Source organism: Elgaria multicarinata, chromosome 4 (assembly GCF_023053635.1).
Source record: "Elgaria multicarinata webbii isolate HBS135686 ecotype San Diego chromosome 4, rElgMul1.1.pri, whole genome shotgun sequence".
Taxonomy (NCBI): Eukaryota; Metazoa; Chordata; class Lepidosauria; order Squamata; family Anguidae; genus Elgaria; species Elgaria multicarinata.
The window spans coordinates 109,247,594-109,270,875 of NC_086174.1; the positions used below are offsets into that span (position 1 = coordinate 109,247,594).

The 23,282-nt window shown below is 41.7% G+C and overlaps 1 protein-coding gene across 1 annotated transcript; it reads left to right on the forward strand.

The window, feature by feature from the left end:
* Positions 1 to 1,339: 1,339 nt before the first annotated feature.
* On the forward strand, positions 1,340 to 19,921 carry LOC134397916 (cell cycle control protein 50A-like). Its single transcript, XM_063124936.1, has 7 exons — positions 1,340 to 1,843; positions 6,547 to 6,660; positions 9,696 to 9,803; positions 10,553 to 10,640; positions 11,383 to 11,532; positions 12,560 to 12,766; positions 14,504 to 19,921. Exons 1-7 carry the CDS (start codon positions 1,538 to 1,540, stop codon positions 14,695 to 14,697), a joined length of 1,167 nt encoding a protein of 388 aa, XP_062981006.1. The 5' UTR covers positions 1,340 to 1,537; the 3' UTR covers positions 14,698 to 19,921.
* Positions 19,922 to 23,282: the final 3,361 nt, after the last annotated feature.

Here is a 23,282-nt window from a genome sequence, read left to right on the forward strand (position 1 = left end):
CCTGTCCAACACCTGATTTTATTTACAGTTTCTTTTAGGCCCACAATACTTTCCTCAAATGAGCAAGATATCCAAACGAGTGTTCTAGCAGCAGTTTGTATCCATTTCTTATTTCCTGGCTGGCAGAATGTGGAGTATCTCAGGCTGTCAGCATCAACTTACCCCCTCAGTAGCAGCTACAGTGACATTCCTTTTTGCCAACATAAAATCATCTTGAAGTGCCTGTGCCCTAAGGTGCATGTAAATGTCACTTTAACAAGGACACCTGCATGTCTATTTCACTGCCAATATGGATGTTTTGTCTTCAGATTGTGTGTCATCAGTGAAACTCATACCTGTTTTATTGTTCAGTGACATTTACCACCATCCTACTCTATGCAACTTGGAAGATGTATATCTATAATGTTGGAAACATTCAAATAAGAAATGGCATATGACTATTGTACTAAGTAAATAAATTTTGTGCTTTCCAGAAGTGTTGGGACTGCACACCCCAACATCCCTAGCCAACAGGGATTTCTTCAAATGAGCAGCATATAAATAATTGGAATCTGGAAGCCAGACATCAGGAAAAACTTCCTGACTGTTAGAGCAGTGCGACGGTGGAATCAGCTACCTAGGGAGGTTGTGGGCTCTCCCACACTAGAGGCCTTCAAGAGGCAGCTGGACAACCATCTGTCGGGGATGCTTTAGGGTGGATTCCTGCATTGAGCAGGGGGTTGGACTCGATGGCCTTGTGGGCACCTTCCAGCTCTGCTATTCTATGATTCTATGAATTGCTACTAAATAATACATAAACTGGGTGCCTTTCAGATGTGTTAGACTACACCTCCCATGATCCCCAGTCAACAATGCTGATCTAATATTATTAAGAATACAGTACCACAATTATATTTCTATTCAGTTATAATAATAACAAAGTATACAAAACAACTGTAAAGTATTATTATTATTATTATTAATTAATTAAAACTAGCAATAATAACCGCTCAGAGAGCTTCGGATGTGGGGCGGTATATAAATGTAAATAATAATAATAATAGTAGTAGTAGTAGCAGTTCTGGAGTTCAGATTGCTCATAAGCAAAAGTTATAGCGTCTCCGTCCCCCCACTGTTACGTTGATAGCACAAGTGTTCTCTCCTTCTATACCTCCCACGCCCGCCTGCTTCTCCCAGCGCCGCAGTTCGGTTTGGGAGGCTTCTCGACCAGCTCTGCAGTACTGTTTTGGGAGGCTTCTCGACCAGGCGCTGCAGTTCAGCTTCCCGTTGGACAGGAGGAGCTAAGAGCCATTCGCAGAGGAGAGGCCGTCTCGCGTCGCCGCGTGGGGCATGCGCAGGACGCCGCCGTGAAAGCACGGCGGGTGGGGACGCCTCCGGAGGAGGCCCGGAGTATCTGGGTCGGCTGAGGGTTTGCGCGAGCGCAAGAGCCGCTTAAACGGTGGTGGGCAGCGGCCGTTGCTCCCTCTGAGGCCTCGCTCGTTTCCTGCCTGCCTTCTTTTTCAACGTCCACCCCACCCTCCCTGAGGACGGCGGCTCAATGGCGGTGAACTACAACGCCAAGGCGGAGGCAGAGGCGGACGGGCTCCCGGCGGGCGGCATCGGCTCAATGCCCAGCAGCAGCAGCAGCGGAGTGGCCGGGGCGGCCGGTGTCGGCGGGGCGGCCGGGGGCGCTGTCAAGAGCCGCAAGCCCGACAACACGGCGTTCAAGCAGCAGCGCCTGCCGGCCTGGCAGCCCATCCTCACCGCCGGCACCGTCCTGCCCGCCTTCTTCGTCATCGGCCTCATCTTCATTCCCATTGGAATTGGCATCTTCGTCACCTCCAACAACATCCGCGAGTTCGAGGTGAGAGGAAGAAGCGGCGGAGGCAGAGCGAGTGTGGGCACGGAGCCGGGGGGGGGGGGAGAGGGTCACGCGGCTGTCAGACAGGACCCTCAAGCTGTGGGGATGGGAGGTTATGGGGCAGGCAGGCAGGCTGTAGAGAGCCCCACGCCTCCCGTGGCGGCAACCTTGGACGAGTCTCGAGTGTTGAGGGGTGGGTGCGTGGGGAGAAGGGGCCGGGGCGGTTGAGAATGAGCGACCGGACTTGACAGGCGTTGGTTTGCCTCACAAGCCTCGCATTGTTTAGCACCTTCTCTGCGATTGAATGCTTGTAGTGATGACGCAGGACCTGTGGGCAAAGATGCACAAAGTTGGTGCTAGTGGCTTACAGGGAGGAGGACAGTGTCTGTGGGAAGTGAGGGCGGATTCACGCCTTCTTTTCTGTCACTCCGGCTTGGTTTATACAGGGTGCAGGTTAAGCCCTTATTTATTTACTTCTTTTATTGCATTTATATCCCATCCCATAGCCGAAGCTCTCTGGGTGGTTCACAGCCCTTAGCTGTCTAAGACCTGGTTCAGACAACATTATTATTATTATTTATTTATATAGCACCATCAATGTACATGGTGCTGTACAGATAACACAGTAAATAGCAAGACCCTGCCGCATCCTATATAAGTCAAGCGTTTTAGTAACTTTTGTTTTACGCAGCTGTTTGTGTGTGTAAGAGAGAGGGGGGAGAGAAAGATGTGAGAGCTGCCAACTGAAGTAACTTCCTGTAGAACAAGGAAACTCCAAATTTGAAATCATAAAAGTTGCTGTGGTTATAAGGAGGAGGAGAAGAGGGTAAAATGAAAATAGGTGTATGAGAGGTAGGAATGGGGGATATATTGGTGGTGTATGGATGTTGTTTCAGTGAGCGTGTCAGTTGGAATAATTACTTACAGCGAAGTGTTACTAATTCCAAAATATCATCAACACAAATGGCATAAAGGCTAGTAGTAATGGGGGGAGGGAGAAGCATTTCCATATTGTGGATAGAATTCCTGGCCATTGGCCATGCTGGCTGGAGCAGATGAGAGTTGCAGTCCATCTGCAGGGTACCAGGTTGGGGAAGGCTGGTATTTACTTTGTGGTGTTTTGTATTATATGTAACAATATATAATACATAAAAGAGCATATACAAAATGGTTTTCTATTACATATCATCAGTAGAAATACGGAAAGAACGCAATAATGACAATAAAGCTTCCACCGTTTAACTTCTACAAATCCAATTTGCTTTTCTGGATGGATACCTTTTTTAATATTCTCCCTCAATGTCAGAGTAGCAACATTCATCCACCCATAGTTTATAAAACAGCGAGCCTCTCCTCTTCCTGAGGCAGTTTTTTTTGCCATGATCACAATAGTTTCTTATTTCTACAGCTTTCTATACATTCTGCTCTTCATTCTATGTGTATACATATATATCTCTGACCTTTCCTTGTGCTCCTTACAACTCCAATAGACCCAATAACCAATGTTCTCTGAGCAGATTGCAAATAGGTAAAAAGAGTAAAATTCCATATAGACAGTTCAAAATATAAAACACAATACTATTATTTAAAAGGATAAATTACAATATAAAACAGCACAGGAAGCCATAAAGAACTGTGCAGGTTAAGCCAGCAGGAAATACTGCAAGGTGTGTATGAGAGAGAAGAAGAGAGAAACAGGAAGTACTGGGAAAACGGAAGTGGATTGCAAAAGTGGGAGTTGGGTATTGGATTTGTGACATAAGAGGATGAGTAGGCCAGGGGTGAGTAAGAAGCTGGAAGTCCAGGGCATGACTGACAGCTGAGGCTAGAATGGAATGGTGGGTAGGATTAGTGGCAGTTGGAGAATGTCAGGTAGAAAGAGAACGAAGACAGTTAGTGAGAGGTCAGGAAAGTGGGGGCTGAGTTAGGATTGAGAGATAGTGACTGGGTTTGCTAACCCATACTTTATTTTAAATTAGCCACTCTACATGCCAGTACTACACCTCCCAGCATGCCTTTGGCAGCCTGCAGGTGCCCGCATCCTCTGAGACATCATCTTGTTGCCAATGCTCCTCCTCAATAGAGCACTGAGGAGGAGTATCGCCAAGGAGGGGAGGTAAGCGGCTGTCAATGGATGTGCCCAGCTCTGGTCAATCCTGCTGGGACTGCCTTGGCCTGCACTTCTCACCCAACAAGTGCTCCATCAGGAGCCTGTACTGAAGAGCCGGGCCGGGCTGGGCACTTCCCCCCTAAGATGCAGGCATGCGTTCAAGTGCAGCCTGAAGAGTTAATAATTTAACATAAATTGCAAAATCAGATATAAACAAATCTTTTTAGTGGAATGGTCTATTTAGGTGTGATTACAGCTATATGAAGAGTGCTTACTCATGTACTCCCTCTACATCAGCCTTTGTCAACCTTGTGCCCTCCAGGTATATTAGCTCCAGCCAGCATGGCCAAGAGTCAGGAATCCTGTGAATTGTCTAAAACATCTGGGGGCACAAGGTTGGAGGCTGCTCTACATGGTCTGCATCATGCTTAAAAGAGTCCGTTCATATGCATTCAGCATTTGCTACCATTGTACAGCCTAGATGCTTCTGTGCTCCCTGCTTTACATGTTTGGGCCAGTGCACAGGACTGTAGTCTTAAGTGTGATGCTTGATATGTGGAGCACTTCAATGGGTAGGCACATTTTGTATGGTCATTGTTGTATTTTTAATCAACTCTGTGCAGCATAGTTTCAGACAAGCGTAAGGTGGATTAGGAAGTATTTTCAATAAAGCATGTCATAATCACCAGGGTTTAAAGGTACAACAGTCAAAGTATTTATTTATTTATTTATTTATTACATTTTTATACCGCCCAATAGCCGAAGCTCTCTGGGCGGTTCACAAAAATTAAAACCACAGTAAAACACCCAACAGGTTAAAGTAATAGCCAGTTTCTATGTGTGTTCTATTACTTAATACCAGAATCAGCTTCTTAACATGCTTTTGAAAATATAATGAATAATATAATGAATTGATACAAATACAGTTGTCAGTTCTTATTCATGATATTTAATTGCTTCCAATATTTGAAGTTGATGTATAATTTATGACTCGCAACAGACCCTGAATAATAAAGTATTATACTGGATATATAATTTGAGTATTGTTATAGCAAGCATGCATTTAAAGAGGGAGTATTGCTGCGGTTTACACTGATGATTGCTTCATGTTGGGACACTGATAAGTTTGCATGTTGAGAGGCTATGGAATGGTCACCTCAAATTTATTTAAGGTTTCTGTAAATACTGTATAGCTTTAAGGACTAACTATGCAATCTCTCCACTTCAAACATTCATCTATATTTTAAAATATTTTAAAATTCCGGGGGGGGATAAAACCTGTTTCCCACTATGCAATAGAGTAGCATGGTGACAGAAGTAAAATAATAGCAATATTGAACAAATCCTATACTCTGTTCTCTGATTAAAGGAGACATTCATTTTTAATTGTACATTTTGAACTGATTTAAAGATAAGGTTGAGATGTACTTTATGTCCTCCTGATGCACTCTGTACTGTTAATCGCTTTCTAAAAATAAGCACCTTTGTTTCCATGTATAAGGACACAAAGCATATAAATCTGTCAGTGCTCAGACGTTTGCTCCAATACTGTTGCTAAAAAGAGGCTTTCAGCTTTTCCTTGAGATAAAAATAAAAGACGATTATCTTGTGACAGACGCAGCCATTATTTTCTTGCTTGGTATCAGCACTCAGAAGTATTATGGCTTGAGTCAATACTGCTGAAAATATTAAAAATACAAACTGTAAAAATAAGAGTTTCAGTGTTGGGGACAAAATTCAGGGGTATCTAAGTGGCATATAACTTTAAATATCAATGGCTTATGTTGACGCCTTAGTCTTGATAAAGCTTGTTTGAGCAGGTCCCTATTTTCCAGTGTCATTTCTTAATCCTGATAATATTCACATAATAAAACAAAAGTGATGTTTTAATTCTAAAAATTATGAAGCAGTGAGACTCTGTCAGTGCTTTTGAAACTCAAGTAAGTGAAAACAGTTGTATTCGCTGCTCTAAAGTAACTTTGCAGAAATAACTGATCATGTGACTTCTTTAAGCCAGGAGTGGCCAGAATGTTTGGCATTCAAGACTCAATTGGGTGTTTTTGCCATCGCATTCAGATGTTTCTATAAAATCATGAGGTGAAACAGATGTGAACGCCTTTATTTCCAAAATTTCTTACAAAATTATTTAAATGATCTAAACATTTACGTGAACCTACTCACCTGATTTGCTCCATTCATTTCTTGATGTAGACATTAATTTGTAATAAAATAAATAAATAAATAAATAAATTTGTATTCCCCCCCCCCCCAAGTAATCAGCTGTCTAAACTTTTTAAGTCTTTAGGGAATAATGGTGGTTATTAAGAGAAAGTTTTATGCATGAACTAAATAGAAACTTTGAGATGGCTCATTGAATTGCCATCAAGTGCAATATAGCCATACAATCTCTACCTGCCTAACTATCAAAGCAGGATGCACTTGACAAATTAATCTTCTGATTACAACAGTTGTCAGCTGTAGTGTTAGTAGTGAATTGGCTATATATGTGTATTGTGGTTTGGAGATCTTGTGTGTTTATAGTCATCACTCTTCTCTTCTACCCCTCTTATTTTTATCTACCCTTTTTCTTCCGCAGATTGATTATACTGGAACAGAGCCAAATAGTCCTTGTAATAAATGTTTAAATGTGTCCTGGAACAACACACCTTGTTATTGCACCATTCACTTCAAATTGGATCGGCCATTTGAGGTATGTTACCACCTGTATTTAGGTATATATGGCAGAATGAAGAGGAATGTTCCTTCTGCACTCATGTACTGTACAGTTCGTAACTGGAGCTCCTTCATATTAGACTCCTTTATTTGGTCAATTAGTTTATTAGTTAACCCATCTACTAATTTACCCTTATGCTACCTGTTTCTTAAAGCAAATCTCATGTTAGTGAACCAAGGGACGAACTTGAATAACATGTCTTTAAGTTCAAGGATTTATGATGAAATGATTTCTGCAGTATTTTTTTAAAATAAATAAAAAAATGTATTAAATGAATCCTGGTTGCACAGATAGGCATGCTGGAACTGGGAATACATCAAATAAGGCAGTGCGATGCTTGGCATGTTATTTGCGGCCTATTGGCACTCTATATGACTCTTTCCAAACTTTCTGGGTCTAGTAGAGATTAGATGGGGCATAAGCTGAAATTGAATTTGAATTAATATTTGGAATTAGCACTAGCAACCCATTCGTTTTTTTAAAAAAAAGTATATTCACAATTTTTATTTAACTTCCACATTTTTAAATATAACCAAACTCACATATACCAAATAAATACATAAAAACATAAAAACATAAAAATAAAGAAAACCTATAAATATGTATATACAATAAAAAGAAATACAAAATAAAAATTCATATAAAATTACTCTTGGTCCAAGTTTCTCATAAACGCTGAGGTATGTTGATAATATATCTGAATGTTTGTTAAGTAATGTACTCTCTCAAAGGAGGGAAGAGCAGTGAGATCCTCAACCCACTGTTTGGTTGAGGGGGCAGGAGAGGGTACCTTGTTCTTCTAGTATTAGTCTCTTAGCCACCATGAGAGCCAGGATCGTCCGCTGCAGCTCGCCAATGGATAATTTCCACACAGTGGGAATACAGTTTAGTAATGTGTGGACATCTTTGAATTGTAATAAAGTACCCAAGACAAAATTGATGTGCCAAATGTCTATCCAGAAGGGAGCCACTACTGTACATGTGCACATCATATGCATCAGTGATGCATCTGCCATCCCACAGTGCCAGCATCTACTGGAAGGTGATAGATTTTTCTGAAACAGGTGCTGCAGTGTTCAGTACACCTGAAAGAGCAATTTCTGTTGTATAAGGCGTAATTTCAGGTTGGAGAAAATATTACATATCAAAGTCACCTCCACTTTCCATTGGTGTGTCTGTATGTGAAATTCCAGTTCCCTATTCTACTTCTCTCTGAATGTCAAGCTTACCATATGTCACCAGTTTTCTATAAATTGCAATTGTTGGTTTGGCTGCTTGCGTAGAGCTAATCAGTAATTGTGGAGGCTCTGAGGCACCAGTTGCTGGGGTACGTTGGCAGGAGGGTGCTGTTGTATTTGTCCTGCTTGTGAGTTTCCCATGGGCAGCTGTTTGGCCTCTGTGTGAACCGAATGCTGGACTAGATGGACCCTTGGTCTGATCCAGCATGGCTCCTCTTATAGTCGCTGAATCCTGCCGGACCAAAGAAGGTGCACAACATATGCGGTATTTGAAGGTGTTGCCAATGTGCACTTTGGTGCAACTGATATTTTCTCTTTAGATCTGTAAATGGGAGAAATTCAGTCTCTACCCAATAGTTGATCCAAAGTGAGGATATCCTAGCAACCCATTCCTAAAATATCTAAAATCATTCTTTTTGCATCTTCAGAATTGTAATTTTATTTAGTGTGTTTGGCACAAGCCATTTGTTCTCCTATAACAATTTAAATCATTATTTCGAATGAAAATGGTGAATAGCGTTATTAGATTGGATAGCCACATGTTTCCCAGTTTTATTTTTCAAAAACCAGTCAATGATTGTTAATAGCAGATGGTAAGTAGAAGATGGTAAGTAGAAGTACACGAAATTTTTCCACTTCTTTACTTGGCAGGAGCAGTTTGATCCTATATTTCAGGACCTCCTCTCTGGCTACTGGGGGATTGGAGGTGGAGGCAGGGGAGTATTCCCCACTGTAATTTTCGCTATCTGGTAGGAGATTACGTGGCGATTCCAGCACAGAGAAAGCCTCAGAGTGATTCACTGTGTGGGGAAGGAGAAGCAGGAGCAAAATCAGCTGTGTGCTTTGCCAGTGTTTGTAGCAGCTGGCTAAATCCCAAAGTCCTACAAACATTGGGCAAGTGTGCTTCACCTTCCCCACACAGAGAAGCCAAAGAACTAGTGAAGCCAGCTTCCCAGCCGAAGATCGAATTGGAAAATCTCCAGCTAATGCTTTGGCCACGGATATGATGTCAAGGGGTTTAATAAACTCCCCCATCCACCCCGCAAACGGCTAGAATCCTAAAGCTTAAGCTGAGTATGAGTTTTAGAAGCAGGTGACATGTATTGTATTAATGTACTCTATTTGATATCAAGACCTAAGGTTCTTTGGAGTCATCTAAGCTCATTTTTATTCATCCGGAGCCTACAATTTTGACTGGTGAAGCCAAAAATAGTGTCACCAGCCTCCCTCTCCTGGTCAAGCTCACCCCAATCTTTCCTTCAGGAACTGCTAGGCAGGAAGCATTTTGCTTTTGGATGCCAAGCAGGAAAAAATGGGATTGGTGGGAGTAGTGCTGATTTGGCCCCAGGTGGCCAAGGCTCTTCAAGCACCTTAGCCAGGTAGCTGCCAAACAATCCCCACCTTTCCTCCCAACTTTGTAGCTGGTGGGGTTCCTCATTGATCCCCACCCACCTCTGCAGTTTCAGAGTTGGGACAACAGCTGTCCGCTTGCCGTGCTCACGTAATATGGTCACACTTTCCTGGAGCCCTATTCACCTATTGCATTGAGATTAATGCTTTCTTTTTCCAGGGTTACCAATTATGCAGAAAGAGCCTACACATGTAGACTCCTATATAGAATTGAAGTTGATACGTGGAGGTTTAGAGTGCATCCTTTCCCCCCACCCTTAGCCACAAGTTGAGTGTAGCATGTGACTAAAGCTGCTGTTTCATCTGAATCCTCCCAGTATATGAATAACTGTGCACATTGCTGCAACATCTCGTGTATTTCAGAGCAACGTATTTATGTATTATGGACTGTCCAACTTCTATCAAAACCATCGCCGCTATGTGAAGTCTCGGGATGATAGCCAACTAAATGGAAATAATAATTCTTTATTTGTAAGTAATCTACTAGCATCTGTCTTGTGTCTCTAGCTTCTGCTACATCAATCACTATGGCTTTTTAAATGTTAAGGCAAAGCATGTAGAATAATAGGAATAAAAAAATAGATTGCAGGTTAAGTGTGGGCAGGATATAGTGCTGTTTCTGATGAGATGATGTCCAGATACTACTCTTTATTCTTGATAGTGAGTTGTTATAGTAGTTGAAATGAAGAAGTTTTTACTGAAATGTAATCAAATGTGAATTGTGTGCTCACTGAGAGGGCACCTTCTTCTAAGATGCACCATATTTCTAAATTATGGCTTTAAAACTACTCTTGCTGGTTAAGTAAAACTTGTCAAACATATTATTTTAATACAAGCCATCATCTACGTCTGTAATTCTACTTTAGCTACTGATAATTAAATTTAAGATTTGTTGAGAATCAAAACATTGTTTGCTGCCTAACTTGTGGGTACTTTTCAAGCTGGGAATACAAGTTTTCAAATCTCTCGACACTTCCCATTTTTCCTTCTAGTTCTATTCTTAATTCACAAATGATGTAGATGTAGTAGAGTGTATTGGCTTCCTCTGTTGCCCAATAGTTTTATCCTGTAACTTGAACTTTTTTATATATAAACATGAACATAGGAAGAGTTGTTACAATATCAGTTAAGCAGTCTGTGTTTAGATGATGACGAGCTTTCCTTGCATGAGATCAAAACTGACCTTTTCCTTTGCTTGCTTGCTTTGTTTAACCAATTAGAACCCCAGTAAAGAGTGTGAGCCTTACCGCACCAGTGACGATAAGCCCATCGCTCCTTGTGGAGCCATTGCCAACAGCATGTTCAATGGTAGGATTTTGTTAACCAAGTTACATTTATAGGCTTGCATTTCAAACTTGTGTCCATTAAATCCCCACACTTCCTCATTCTTTCTCATAACTGTAGTTTGAAGCACTTCCCTAAATAGAATTCTGTTCAGGTTTCCCCCATGGAGTGGTTTGATTCTTTATCCTGAACAATTAGAATTTTCTAACTTTTAATCACCTCTCACTCTGTAACAGTGAAAGGCCGTAGATCAGTGGTGGAGCATATGCAGGTTCATTCCACAGCGTCTCCAGGTAGGGCTGGGAAAGACTCCTGTCTGAAGACCTGGAGAGGTGCTGCCACTCTGTGTAGACGTTACTGAGCTAGATGCACCGAGGGGTGACTTGGTATAAAGCAACTTCTTATGTTCCTACAACATGGCTGGCAGGCTGATTTCAATAAACTGGTGAGCTTGGCAGCTGTTGCATTTAGGCTTATGTGATGTCACAGCTGCTCAGGGCATGGTTAGGGAGAACCAATAGGCTTACCATATGTATTTCCAAGTTTTGTCCTTCTTGAGTTCCTGTGACATGTTTTAAATAAATAAATAAATAGCCTGCCTTTGTGTTTGTCACATCTGTATATATTTGACAGCTAAACCCAGAATTTGAAAATAGGATGGAGATATATCAACACTCTGCTCTCATCTGTGATGTAATTAAGTTTTTACATGGAGCAAAAGAAGGAACCTTGAAAATGATTAATTTCTACTTGCTTTTCATTCTAGATACCTTGACGTTGTATCGTATTGAAGGTGATGGCACTAAGCCTATACCTATTACTCTGACTAAAAAAGGTATTGCTTGGTGGACTGACAAAAATGTTAAGTTTAGGAATCCTGTTGGAGAAACGAAAAACTTGACAGTACTTTTCCAAGGTAAGGAGATAATGCTTCAATGTAGCTGAACCCTTTTGGACTTGAAGGGGGAAAAAAATTTAGTGCACTTTGAAAGGAAAGCGAAATATTTATTTATTTTATTTATTTATTTATTACACTTATATACCGCTCCCATAGCCAGGGCTCTCTGGGCGGTTTACAGAAATGCAGTCTTGAAGAGTGCAAGTTGATGAGGAAAACTGTGTAAGATTAGATATACATTCTTGTATGAAAGCTTTTTTTATGGGTTTTGCTTCACTCATTCTCTCCAGACTTTTAGAATTCCTGTTCAGATAATTGGTATTAGCTCTGCTCTTGTGCTGCTGCTGTATTTATTCTTCCTCCTCCCACCCCCATTATTGCGTGGGAACTATGCAGTGTTTCTTTGTTCTGCTGCTTCAAAAGTTTGTTGCAGAAATATTTTCAGTATTGTCTGGAGGAAGATTTATTTAGTTATTTACTGCATTTCTATACTGCCCAATACCTGGATGGTTCACAAGTTGCTGGGTGGATAGGAGGTTGCTGTTGCACTCATGTCCTACTTGTGGGTTCCCGTCGACAGCTGGTTGGCCACTGTGTGATCAGAGTGCTGGACTAGATAGACCCTTGTTCTGATCCAGCATGGCTCTTCTTATGTTCTTAAGATATTGGAAATGGACTGGGGCAGAAATTTCTGCTGGTTAAAATTAAACAAGACTGACATTAGCATTTTGGTCCCTGTCACAACCTCTAAATGCTGTCAGGAGAATAAGTTAGGCAAATATTAGTGTGTTCACATAATTCCTCTCATTTTTTTTTAATCCTGAAAGATATTGCTGCACTGAGAAGAAAACACTGAGTTGGGGTGGGGGTGGGGATAAAGCATGTCATGGGCTTTGAGGGAGATCTGAACCAGGGTAGTTTTAAAATATTTTTACTAGAATTTGGAAAAAGCAACCCACCCACCTATACACACACACACACACACACACACACTTTGTAAGAGACATGATAATCACAGATACTATTGTTTTTGTTGTTTTTAAAGGCACATCACAACCAGTCAACTGGCTCAAACCAGTGTATATGCTAGATTCAGATCCAGAAAACAATGGCTTCATCAATGAAGACTTTATTGTGTGGATGCGCACTGCAGCATTGCCTACGTTTCGTAAGCTCTATCGCCTTATAGAGAGGCAGGATAATTTACAACCTACTTTGCCGACTGGAAGCTACTCCTTGGAAATAGCATACAGTATCCTTTGTTGAAAGTTCTAAGGAATTGCAGTTGGTAAGAACTTCTTGTAAATGTTGACATCATTAAATAGGTAATTGCCAGTAAGTCTGCTTCTTTCTAAATGTGTGGGACAGAAGCAAAAGGAATGTACAAAAGCCACCATAGTGGGGTGCTCTGAATTTATCTTGGCCAGCAGATTGTTTTTTTAAAGTTGAGTGGATTTAACGCTTCTAGTGCATATTACTTATATATTGTATTCTTCTCCAACATTCTCTGTCTTAGGGCTATCAGACATAAGGATTCCTTAGGCTCTCCAGGGCCCCCTATACAAATTACTGTATTCTCCCTTGCAGTAGGAAACAGTCCCCTTATTAGGTCAAAGGGGCTAACTTGCAGGTGTCCAGGACTGTAGAAGTGGTGACATTTGCATTCCCTACTTCCCACCCAGCATTTGTAGTGTAGGGAGAAGGGTTAGTGGAATGGTGATAGTGGTCTTCTGGTTAGTGGGAAAGGGAACTTGAATAACACTTGTTTTTAGGCTAAGGGGCAGCTGTGTGAAGTGTTTTTGGCGGGCAAGAAGTGATACACATGGAGATAGAACCTTTTGGGATATCACGCTGGCGTAATGGTTTTGGCAGGTAAGATGCAGAAGAATGTCACAATGGATGGGGTTGGATATTAGCCCCCTTCACATGTTACTTGATAGAAAGGGAAATTTATTTGTTTATTTATAGAACGGTCGAAGCGGTTTACAAAAGGTCCAAAACATAAAACCCATGATCAGGTAAAAACATAATAAAACAGTAAAAACGACAATTAAAAACATAATTATGAAAGCCAAGGTAAAAAGTTACATTTTGACCCCCTTCCTGAATGCAGAGAGAGTGGGGACCAGTCCCAGCTCCAAAGGGCATGCATTCCAGGAAAGTGTGTAGAAAGATGCTGCAGGGCTATACCTGTACCTCTATCCATTATTATTATTATTATTATTATTATTATTATTATTATTATTATTATTTATTGCATTTTTATACCACCCAACCGCTGAAGCTCCCTGGGCAGTTCACAAAAACTAAAACCATTCAAAGTATAAAACAAATAGTATAAAAACGTGATATAAAATATATGGTTGTTCCTTCCAGCCCTACCATTGATGTGTTCACATGAACGTCTGAGGCAGGGAGGCATTCTTGCATACATGTAGAGGTCTCTGCAGTTATGCTGGCTAAGGCTAATAGAAGTTGTGCTGCACCCAACCACCCTGCCCACCCCTGATGTTGTTAACTTCAAGTTGCCAATCCCTGATTTAGCAGCTAATCATTTGTCCCTAATGTGTCAAAACTAATGGGGATTTTCTTTAGTTATAAATTCTGGGTGTGCTCTTTGACCCTTCACCCCATCTCTCCTAAAATCTCAAAGGGAAAGCACATCAGACCACAGTTCTGCTTTAGCCCAATGGTAATCATCACAACCATGCCATAACTACACTAAAGCTTGTCACTCATTTTCCTTTTATCTTCTATAGCCAACGGTCTTGCCTCAAAGTCATTCTTATGACAATTCCTTTATCTGTTCATAATGTTTTGAATAACAAAATAGCTTTTTTCATAAAACTTTGAAACCAATAGCATATGTATTTCAAAGCTCTTTTTTTAAAAAACATTCTCCATTCTTTGGGTTGATGCGGTAGGTTATATTAGCACTATCATGCTAGCTCACCATTGTTGGCAAATATTTTTCCTATATCTGAATCAGATTATCCTGTGCATAGCTTTGATGGACGAAAACGGATGATCCTGAGCACCATTTCATGGATGGGAGGCAAAAATCCATTTCTGGGAATAGCTTACATAACAGTTGGCTCCATTTGCTTTTTTCTTGGAGTAGTGCTGCTTATCATTCATCACAAATACGGAAATCGGAACAACAGTGCAGATATTCCCAATTAATCCCATTTTTTTTTCAAATCAAATGTACTGCATGTGCATTAAGGCCAGTTCAGGATGGACACAGCTTTTGAAAGTTCATGTCATGCCACATTTGCTCACCTGGAAAGGCTTTGGCCTGCAGCGGGATGGGTGACTGCACGTGGATGTTGTCTGCTATCAATTATTCACAATGCTAACTACATCTTTGAAGTTCACAGTATGTTCCATCAAGTGTGCCTGGCATGTGAACTTGTGCAACAAAAAGCTTTCTTGTTGACCAGTGACTTTTAACAACTAGGGCTGTGCAAACTTTGGGCCTCGGATTCGGAAATCCGAATCACGGAGAGGATTTTATTATGGATCTGCCATTTCCTTGCACATTTCCTTGTAAGCAAGTTACAGCCTACAACTCCCAGCCTGCAGTGCCTGGAAGGGCTGCACTTAGCAGGGCCCAGGAACGGTGGGCACATGTGTCCTTGCCGCCACCGCCTGCTCCCTGGTGCGATCGCTGGCTCCTAGGTGCAGTCAGCTGCTGCCAGTGCAATCTAGGATACTCCAGTGGCCCTGGAGGGGTCCCTGTGCATTCTGCAGGTGTCCTGCAGCCACCTGCTCTTGGAATGCACGGGGACCTTTCCAGGGTCACTGGAGTATCCTAGATTGCACTGGCAGCAGCTGACTGCACCTAGGAGCCAGCGATCGCACCAGGGAGCAGGCGATTGTGGCAGTGGTGGCGAGGATACATGTGCCCCCATTCCTGGGCCCCAGCAAGTGCAGCCCTCCCAGGCACTGCATCCTGGGAGTTGTAGGCTGTAACTTGCTTACGGGGCTTAGGGCTGTGCATGAAAATGGCAGATCCATAATAAAATGATGGATCCACCATAAAATGGCCTCCGTGGTTTGGATTTCTGAATCCAAGGCCCAAGACTGCACAGCCCTATTAAAAACTGATTTCAACATGGAAGTAACTGCTACATGTAAAACCGTTGCTTTAAAATTTGTGTTTCTGGATGTGTTCCTGTTTATGTGGGTAGATTCATAAATTTTAAGTATTTGTTTGTTTTTAATAATATGTGATTTTTTGAAATGGTCAGTAGACTTATTCAATAAAGGTCATTCATTGAAGTGGAAGGGTAGATTTGTTAGGGAAATCAACACCTATGCAAAAATCCAATATGTGTTTTTTCACATTGAAGTAATTTCACCCAGAGAATATGAGAATGGCATTGACAAATGCACATGTTTCTGGTTGCTTTCAGTAATCTTAATCCTCTCTGATAGTTATGTGGGTATGAAATTCACAGTAGCATGTATTGTAAGCCTATGCGGCAGGGTCTTGCTATTTACTGTGTAATCTGTACAGCACCATGTACATTGATGGTGCTATATAAATAAATAAATAAATAAATAAATAAATAATAATAATAATAATAATAATAATAATAAACTAACCCGTAGGGAAACTCTACTGTACCCAAGGACTTGATTCCTCTCTTCCAGCGGCTACTTGCTTTGATGCTTTTGACCATCTCCACTTTCTGCTGCCTACATTGAGTCATGGAAAGATGTAAAGCTTAGAGGAAATGGCCTTGCCACAAGACAGGCATCAAGGATTCTATTTTTAGAATTGTGAAGGTGATTTCAAATGCAAGAAATATTCAGAGAAGCCAAGCAAGTTTCTTAAAACCAAACTTGGCATACCACTAGAAAAATTGATTATGAGGATTGACTCCTTTAAGGCCCATGAACCAGGGATGGGTGCTTTGGAGCTGCCTCTTGCTTTTGTTTTCCATTGGAGTGTGGCATAAGATGCAGGCATGCTTTCAAGTGCAGCTTGAAGAGCTAATAATTTAACATAAATTGCAAAATCAGATATAAACAATTTTTTTTAGTGGAATGGTCTATTTAGGTGTGATTACAGCCATATGAAGAGTGCTTACTCATGTACTCCCTCTACATCAGCCTTTGTCAACCTTGTGCCCTCCAGGTATATTAGCTCCAGCCAGCATGGCCAAGAGTCAGGAATCCTGTGAATTGTCTAAAACATCTGGGGGGCACAAGGTTGGAGGCTGCTCTACATGGTCTGCATCATGCTTAAAAGAGTCCGTTCATATGCATTCAGCATTTGCTACCATTGTACAGCCTAGATGCTTCTGTGCTCCCTGCTTTACATGTTTGGGCCAGTGCACAGGACTGTAGTCTTAATTTATTTATTTATTTATTTATTTGTTTAATTACATTTATATACCGCCCCACAGCCGAAGCTCTCTGGGCAGTTTACAACATTTAAAAATAGTAAACATTAAAAGTATACAATTTAAAAACACACACACACACACACACACACATAAAAACAGTATAAAAACAACAGTATCCATTTAAAAACAACAATTGTGGGGTCCATTAAAAACAAACTTAACGTTGTTAAATGCTGTTAAAATGCTGTTAAAAATGCCTGGGAGAAGAGAAAAGTCTTGACCTGGCGCCGAAAAGATAACAATGCTTGATATGTGGAGCAAACCAGTCCATTCTCCAGGAAATAAAGCCAGACTGCTCACTTGAGGGAATGGTATTAAAGTCAAAACTGAAGTACTTTGGCCACATAATGAGAAGACAGGATACCCTGGAGAAGAGGCTGATGCTAGGGAAAGTGGAAGGCAAAAGGAAAAGGGGCCGACCAAGGGCAAGATGGATGGATGATATTCTGGAGGTGACAGACTTGACCTTGGGGGAGCTAGGGGTGGCAACGGCTGACAGAAAGCTCTGGCGCGGGCTGGTCCATGAAGTCACGAAGAGTCGGAAACGACTGAACGAATAAACAACAACAAAGATATAAAATTACTAGATTGAATTCAGGCTTGACATTCTGATCCTAGAGGCCAAATTTATATTGTTGTCGGTCCATCAGAAATCAATCCTGTCCGGGTTTTTATTTTTAAATATCCGTATGTTCTGTCCAACCCAGCTAGATGCAACAATTGCATGGTGTTACATCAGTCACTCTAAAGGTCAAAGTGATAATTGCTTAATTGATTTAATGACCTGACAGGAGTGATTGATTGTCAATCAAGTTGTAAATTGTTAGAGACAGATAATGCTGTGTATATAAGTCTTGTGTAGAAGCATATCTGTACTCTCCTGTGTGACCATGACGTTCTGTGAGTATAACTGTATGATATTGTAAATAAGATCTCTAAGTCTATGCCTCAGTAAAAGTATTGCTGAAGAACTTCCTGTTGCTGTCGTTTATGTTTCTGGCTGTATTCCCTTTCTCTGAAATCTACCAGAAACCGCTGTATGCTCTGCTAATCTCTCTTTGCTTGGAGAGGAATTTTATCAAAGACCCAACAGGGTTATGGGCCCAGACCGGACCAGAACCGGAGCAGAACCAGCAGAACCAGAACCAGCCAGGTGCTAAGGAGGTTCTGTAGTGGCGTTTCCAGGAAGCCCAGGAGTGCTCGGTTTGTGGAGAGGAGAAATCTATCTCTTGTGAGCGGAAAGCCTGTGGCTGAGATTGTCGGAGAACGGAAGCCTGGAAAGAGATTTCACAGCAGGAAAACAGTGAGTTTTTCTCAGCAGGAATCAGCTAAGACGTGCCGGGGAAGCCGACTTACTGGAGAGGCTGTTTGCCTTGAGTAGTTGGTACGGAGGTCTGGAATGCTGAGCGGTGAGGAAAGAGACGCTGACTCAAAAGCCGAGGTGTCTGGAAAACAGCCGGTCAGAGAAAGGAGAGTCAAGCGGAAAGGAGATCAAAGAGATGGCTCAAACCGTGGGTACTAATGTTCCTATGGAGCTGTTAACAGACGTCAATTATTTAGCATAGTCCTTTAAAATGGAAATGGCTTTGAAAAAGGACGGTTTATGGTTTGCAGTAGCTAATCCACGTCCGGGAATGTTGGAGAGAGAAGAACAAGCCGAATGGGACAGAATTGCAGAGCGTGCCAAAGCAATGATTGTTTTATGTTTGCATAATGATCAATTGTCTTACATAGATCGCTCTGATACTCCCAATGTGATTTGGACTAAATTACGTGCAGTATACGTGAGAGAAACTGCAGGGAGTCGAATAACACTGACCAGACAGATTTACCGGGCAAGGCTGGAGGAAGGCGGAAGCATGACTAAGCATTTACAGTCGCTGAGAGAATGCTTTAACCAGCTAAGTGCCAGCGGAATGCGGTTGTCTGATGAAAACATGTGTTATATTATTCTGTCAAGTTTGCCTAAGTCATATGATGTATTAGTAACAACTCTTGAAAATGTTCCAGTACAAAATTTGACATTGAATTATGTCTATGGAAGATTAATTGGAGAGGAGCAGAGGAGGCAAGAAAGGAGCGCTGCTGATGTCCAAGATCGTAAATTGGCTGGAAAGGAAAGAGTTAATACGTTGCCACGAGGAGAAATGGCTGAGAATGTGTCTGTCGGTGGCAAAAGGAGAGAAAAATGGTTTAAGCCGAAGTGTTTTCGATGTGGCAAACCAGGGCATATGAAAAAGGAATGCCGTGTGAATCTGGAGTCTGAAACTTCCTGTGTGGAAGCCAAGGAAGGGAAAGTTTGTTTTCTTTCAGGTGCAGAATCCAGTAAGCGTGATGGGATATGGTTGATGGATTCAGTGTGCAGTCGAACCATAAGTAACAGGAAAGATTTATTTGATGATGTGGAAAGAACAACTTTAAAGGAAGTCAGTTTGGCGGACGGGCGCGTTGCCAAGGTCGTTGGCAAGGGAGTCTGCGCTGTAAATTCCTTAAGGATGAAGTTGAAGGAGGTTCTTTTCGTGCCGGAGTTGAAATATTGCCTGCTCGGGGTGTCAACGCTGACGGAGCTCGGTTTTTCGGTGAAGTTCGAAGGAGACAGATGCTGCGTGGAACGAGACGGAGTGGTGCAAGGAACAGCGATAAAGAAGAATGGTCTTTTCCACATGGAGCCAGGAGATGAAGGGGAGATGCCGTGCGTGGCACAGATGAATTGTGTAGCCGGCAACAAATCACCTCATGATGGCTGTGTCCATTTGATGCATCGGAGAATGGGACACATTGGGTTCAAAGCACTTAATAAAACTATTGACTGTGCTGGAGGACTCAAAATGAAGAATTGTAAAAATTATCTAGACTGTAAAGTATGCAGCCTGGCAAAGTCTAAGATAGCCAATATTCCAAAGTCCAGGAATTGGAGGGCTAAAGAAAAATTAGATTTGGTGCACATTGATTTATTACCGTCTTATGTAAGGTAAAATAATTTAGAATTACAGGTGCTCTTGTGTAATTTGTTCCCTCGCAAAAGTAATACTCAACAGTAATAGTCTTTCAAGTTCAAGTTGTTACTTAAGCCAGTTGGGTTGCAACTGGACAACTGAAGGTTGTTTTTGGGTTGTCTTTTTTTCCACAAGCAGAACAAATACAAGACTTGGGGAAAAATCAGTATGATCGAGCAATTATCTGCTATGTACAGCAATGCTTTGTTTTCTAAAAATGTGGCAAATATACAATGTTGGGCAGCCAGGCATTTGGGAAAGAAATGTGACTTAATATAATAACTTTTAAATAACTTGGACAGATTTGATTGAAAATTTGCAAGATGCAAAAATTCCAATTTATCTCACCACAGCGACTTTTTGCTGACTTTTCATGGCAAACTAAATTACATTTGAGGACCTCAAGAGCTGGAGTTAAGTTGCTGGAACAACTTTTGAAGAAATTTAATGCTTCTTCCCAATTAGAAATATTAAAAGGGTTGAGGACTTAAAGGCTTTGCTTTTAATCAGAGGGTGTAAAGTTTCTGTACTGACATACTCAGTTGTGCCTGGTTTAGGAATAGAACCTTTTCATTTCCGCAGGAGACATGCTAATAGATCCTGATGACACAAGGTGCTGGGCATAAGACAAAACAGCACGTAAATTTTAAAGCAACGGTTTTACATGTAGCAGTTACTTCCATGTTGAAATCAGTTTTTAATAGGGCTGTGCAAGTCTTGGGCCTTGGATTCAGAAATCCAAACCACGGAGGCCATTTTATGGTGGATCCATCATTTTATTATGGATCTGCCATTTTCATGCACAGCCCTAAGCCCCGTAAGCAAGTTACAGCCTACAACTCCCAGGATGCAGTGCCTGGGAGGGCTGCACTTACTGGGGCCCAGGAACGGGGGCACATGTGTCCTCGCCACCACTGCCACAATCGGGGGCTGTTCTACCGGTTCTGGATGGGATTGCACTCACCTTGAAGGAGCAGGTTCGTAGCTTGGGGGTTCTTTTAGATCCGTCATTGTCACTTGAGGCTCAGTGGCACGGAGTGCCTTCTACAAACTCCGGTTGGTGGCTCAACTACGCCCCTATCTATACAGGGATAACCTGGCTTCAGTTGTCCATGCTCTGGTAACCTCCAAGTTAGATTACTGCAATGCGCTCTACGTAGGGCTGCCTTTGAAGACGGTTCGGAAGCTGCAGCTCGTGCAAAATGCAGCAGCCAGATTGATTTCAGGAACCAGAAGGTTTGACCATATAACACCTGCTCTGGTCTGCTTGCACTGGCTGCCTGTATGTTTCTGAGCCCAATTCAAGGTGCTGGTTTTGACCTATAAAGCCTTACACGGCTTGGGACCACAATACCTGACAGAACGCCTCTCCCGACGTGAATATACCCGGTCACTACGCTCAACATCTAAGGTCCTCCTCCGGGTGCCTACTCCGAGAGAGGCTCGGAGTGTGGCAACGAGGGATAGGGCCTTTTCGGTGGTGGCCCCCAGACTATGGAATGATCTCTCTGACGAGGCTCGCCTGGCACCAACGCTGCTATCTTTCCAGCGCCAGGTTAAGACTTTCCTCTATGCCCAGGCATATGGCGGCACATCTTAATCACCCACGTTTAGTTTTTTAACGGTTTTTAATGCTTTATGTGTGTATGTTCTGTGTTTTAGAGTTTTAAATTTTGTATACTTTTTTTTAATCTCAATTTTAGAATTTCTGTAAACTGCCCAGAGAGCCCTGGCTATGGGAGCGGTATATAAGTGCAATAAATAAATAAATAAATAAATAAATAAATGGTTTAAGGTGTCTTCAAGACAGGGTCTATGTATGTTTACTTGTAAGTCCTGTACTATTCAATAGGATTTACTTAGGACTGATGCTATGCATGCTTCCTTGGCTGTTCCTCTGTGTTCAATGGACCTTCCTCAAAGGTAAGTAGGGCTAGGTGTTTCATGTATGTGGGGCTAGGTATTTCATGTCTCAGGGAAAAAGCTGGAGTTGTGTGAATCAGTTTGAATCCACAAAAACCATTCTTTGTTCCTGGATTGCAAATTCTCATGCAGCTGAATTCTGTCCACCTCTTAAACATCATTAAGGTGAGAGTCCTCACTACTGCTGAGCTGACCCTGATCATCAGTCAGTTTATTTTATTTATTAGATAAAAGTATACCCTTTCTTTTTAACTGCAATCACAGAGCGCAGGGCAGCTTTGAAAGAATTTAAAAGTAATTACAAAATATATCAGAAAGGCTGTGCTGTGTCTGTAGTTGCTTGGTGGAGCTATTGATTGCTAACCTACATAGACTATATTTTTAATGGACTTCCTGATTCAGGGCCTAAAGCGTCCACCTGTAAATCCAGTTGTCCTGTGAGACTTACGCAGAAGATGGTTTCATATTTCAATATTTTAAAGCCTCAAGTCATTGAAGAAAACAAATAGATTTCAGCTGGGCATTAGTGAAGCAACCATAATGCCTTTATACACAATCCATATAATGTTATCTCTGCTTATCTGACGGACATTTCTACCATGACTACAAGGTGGAGTTTCTAGGGTGAGGCTCATCTATTACATTTAAGTGTGCGAATTCCTGTTGCTTCCCCAAACAAGGAAAGTTGACAGCATTATGTGTGGTTTAATTTGTACACCAGCAGGGAAACATTTCACCCTCACAGGACACTGCTACTTCCCTGAAAGTTGCAATTGTTCTACAAATGGATTTCAGAGAGTACAGCATGAAATTAAAGTAGATGTTTGATTCTATTGAACTTGATATTTCTCTGCCATCTTACATCTTATAGACAGTATATGCACTGCATGACATCAGACCCCACTATTTTTCTCCCCTCCCCTCCCCACTGCACCCATTTGTATACATATTTGCTACTGGAGGATAACACTTTATGCATTTGATGAATTGGTCAAAGGCCAATGAAAATTAAGCCACAATAAATTGGTTACTTTTTAAGGTGCTCCCAGACTCTCTTGCTGCAACAGAATTAACAGGTTTAGCCAAATAAACCAAATTGAACAGGAATCTGTGGGCATCATCAGATGACTGTATTATTGCGCAGTTACTGGGCACTCACGGATTTTTGCAGGTCCTATTCACAACGTTATCTGCATCCCGTACACCTCCCGCCCCTTCTAGTCTTCGCTTGACAAAAAGAGCGTCATCACATGGAGGGAAATCACACTTCCTTACCGTTGCTTCTCCACCCTTGCATTTGTCCCTCATTACTTCCTCTTTTGAAAGTGGAAGTAAACAACATGCACATGGCCCATTCAGTGGGCCATTATGATCACGCTGCTTCCCCTGCACACTGGGGCCTTTTTTGTTGTGTGAAGAGGGCTAGAAGGCA

Coding starts and splice junctions, on each gene's coding strand:
- LOC134397916 (XM_063124936.1), top strand. CDS start 1,538: ATGGCGGTGAACTACAACGCCAAGGCGGAGGCAGAGGCGGACGGGCTC. Junction 1,844..6,546: donor ACAACATCCGCGAGTTCGAG/GTGAGAGGAAGA, acceptor TTTCTTCCGCAG/ATTGATTATACTGGAACAGA. Junction 10,641..11,382: donor TGCCAACAGCATGTTCAATG/GTAGGATTTTGT, acceptor TTTTCATTCTAG/ATACCTTGACGTTGTATCGT.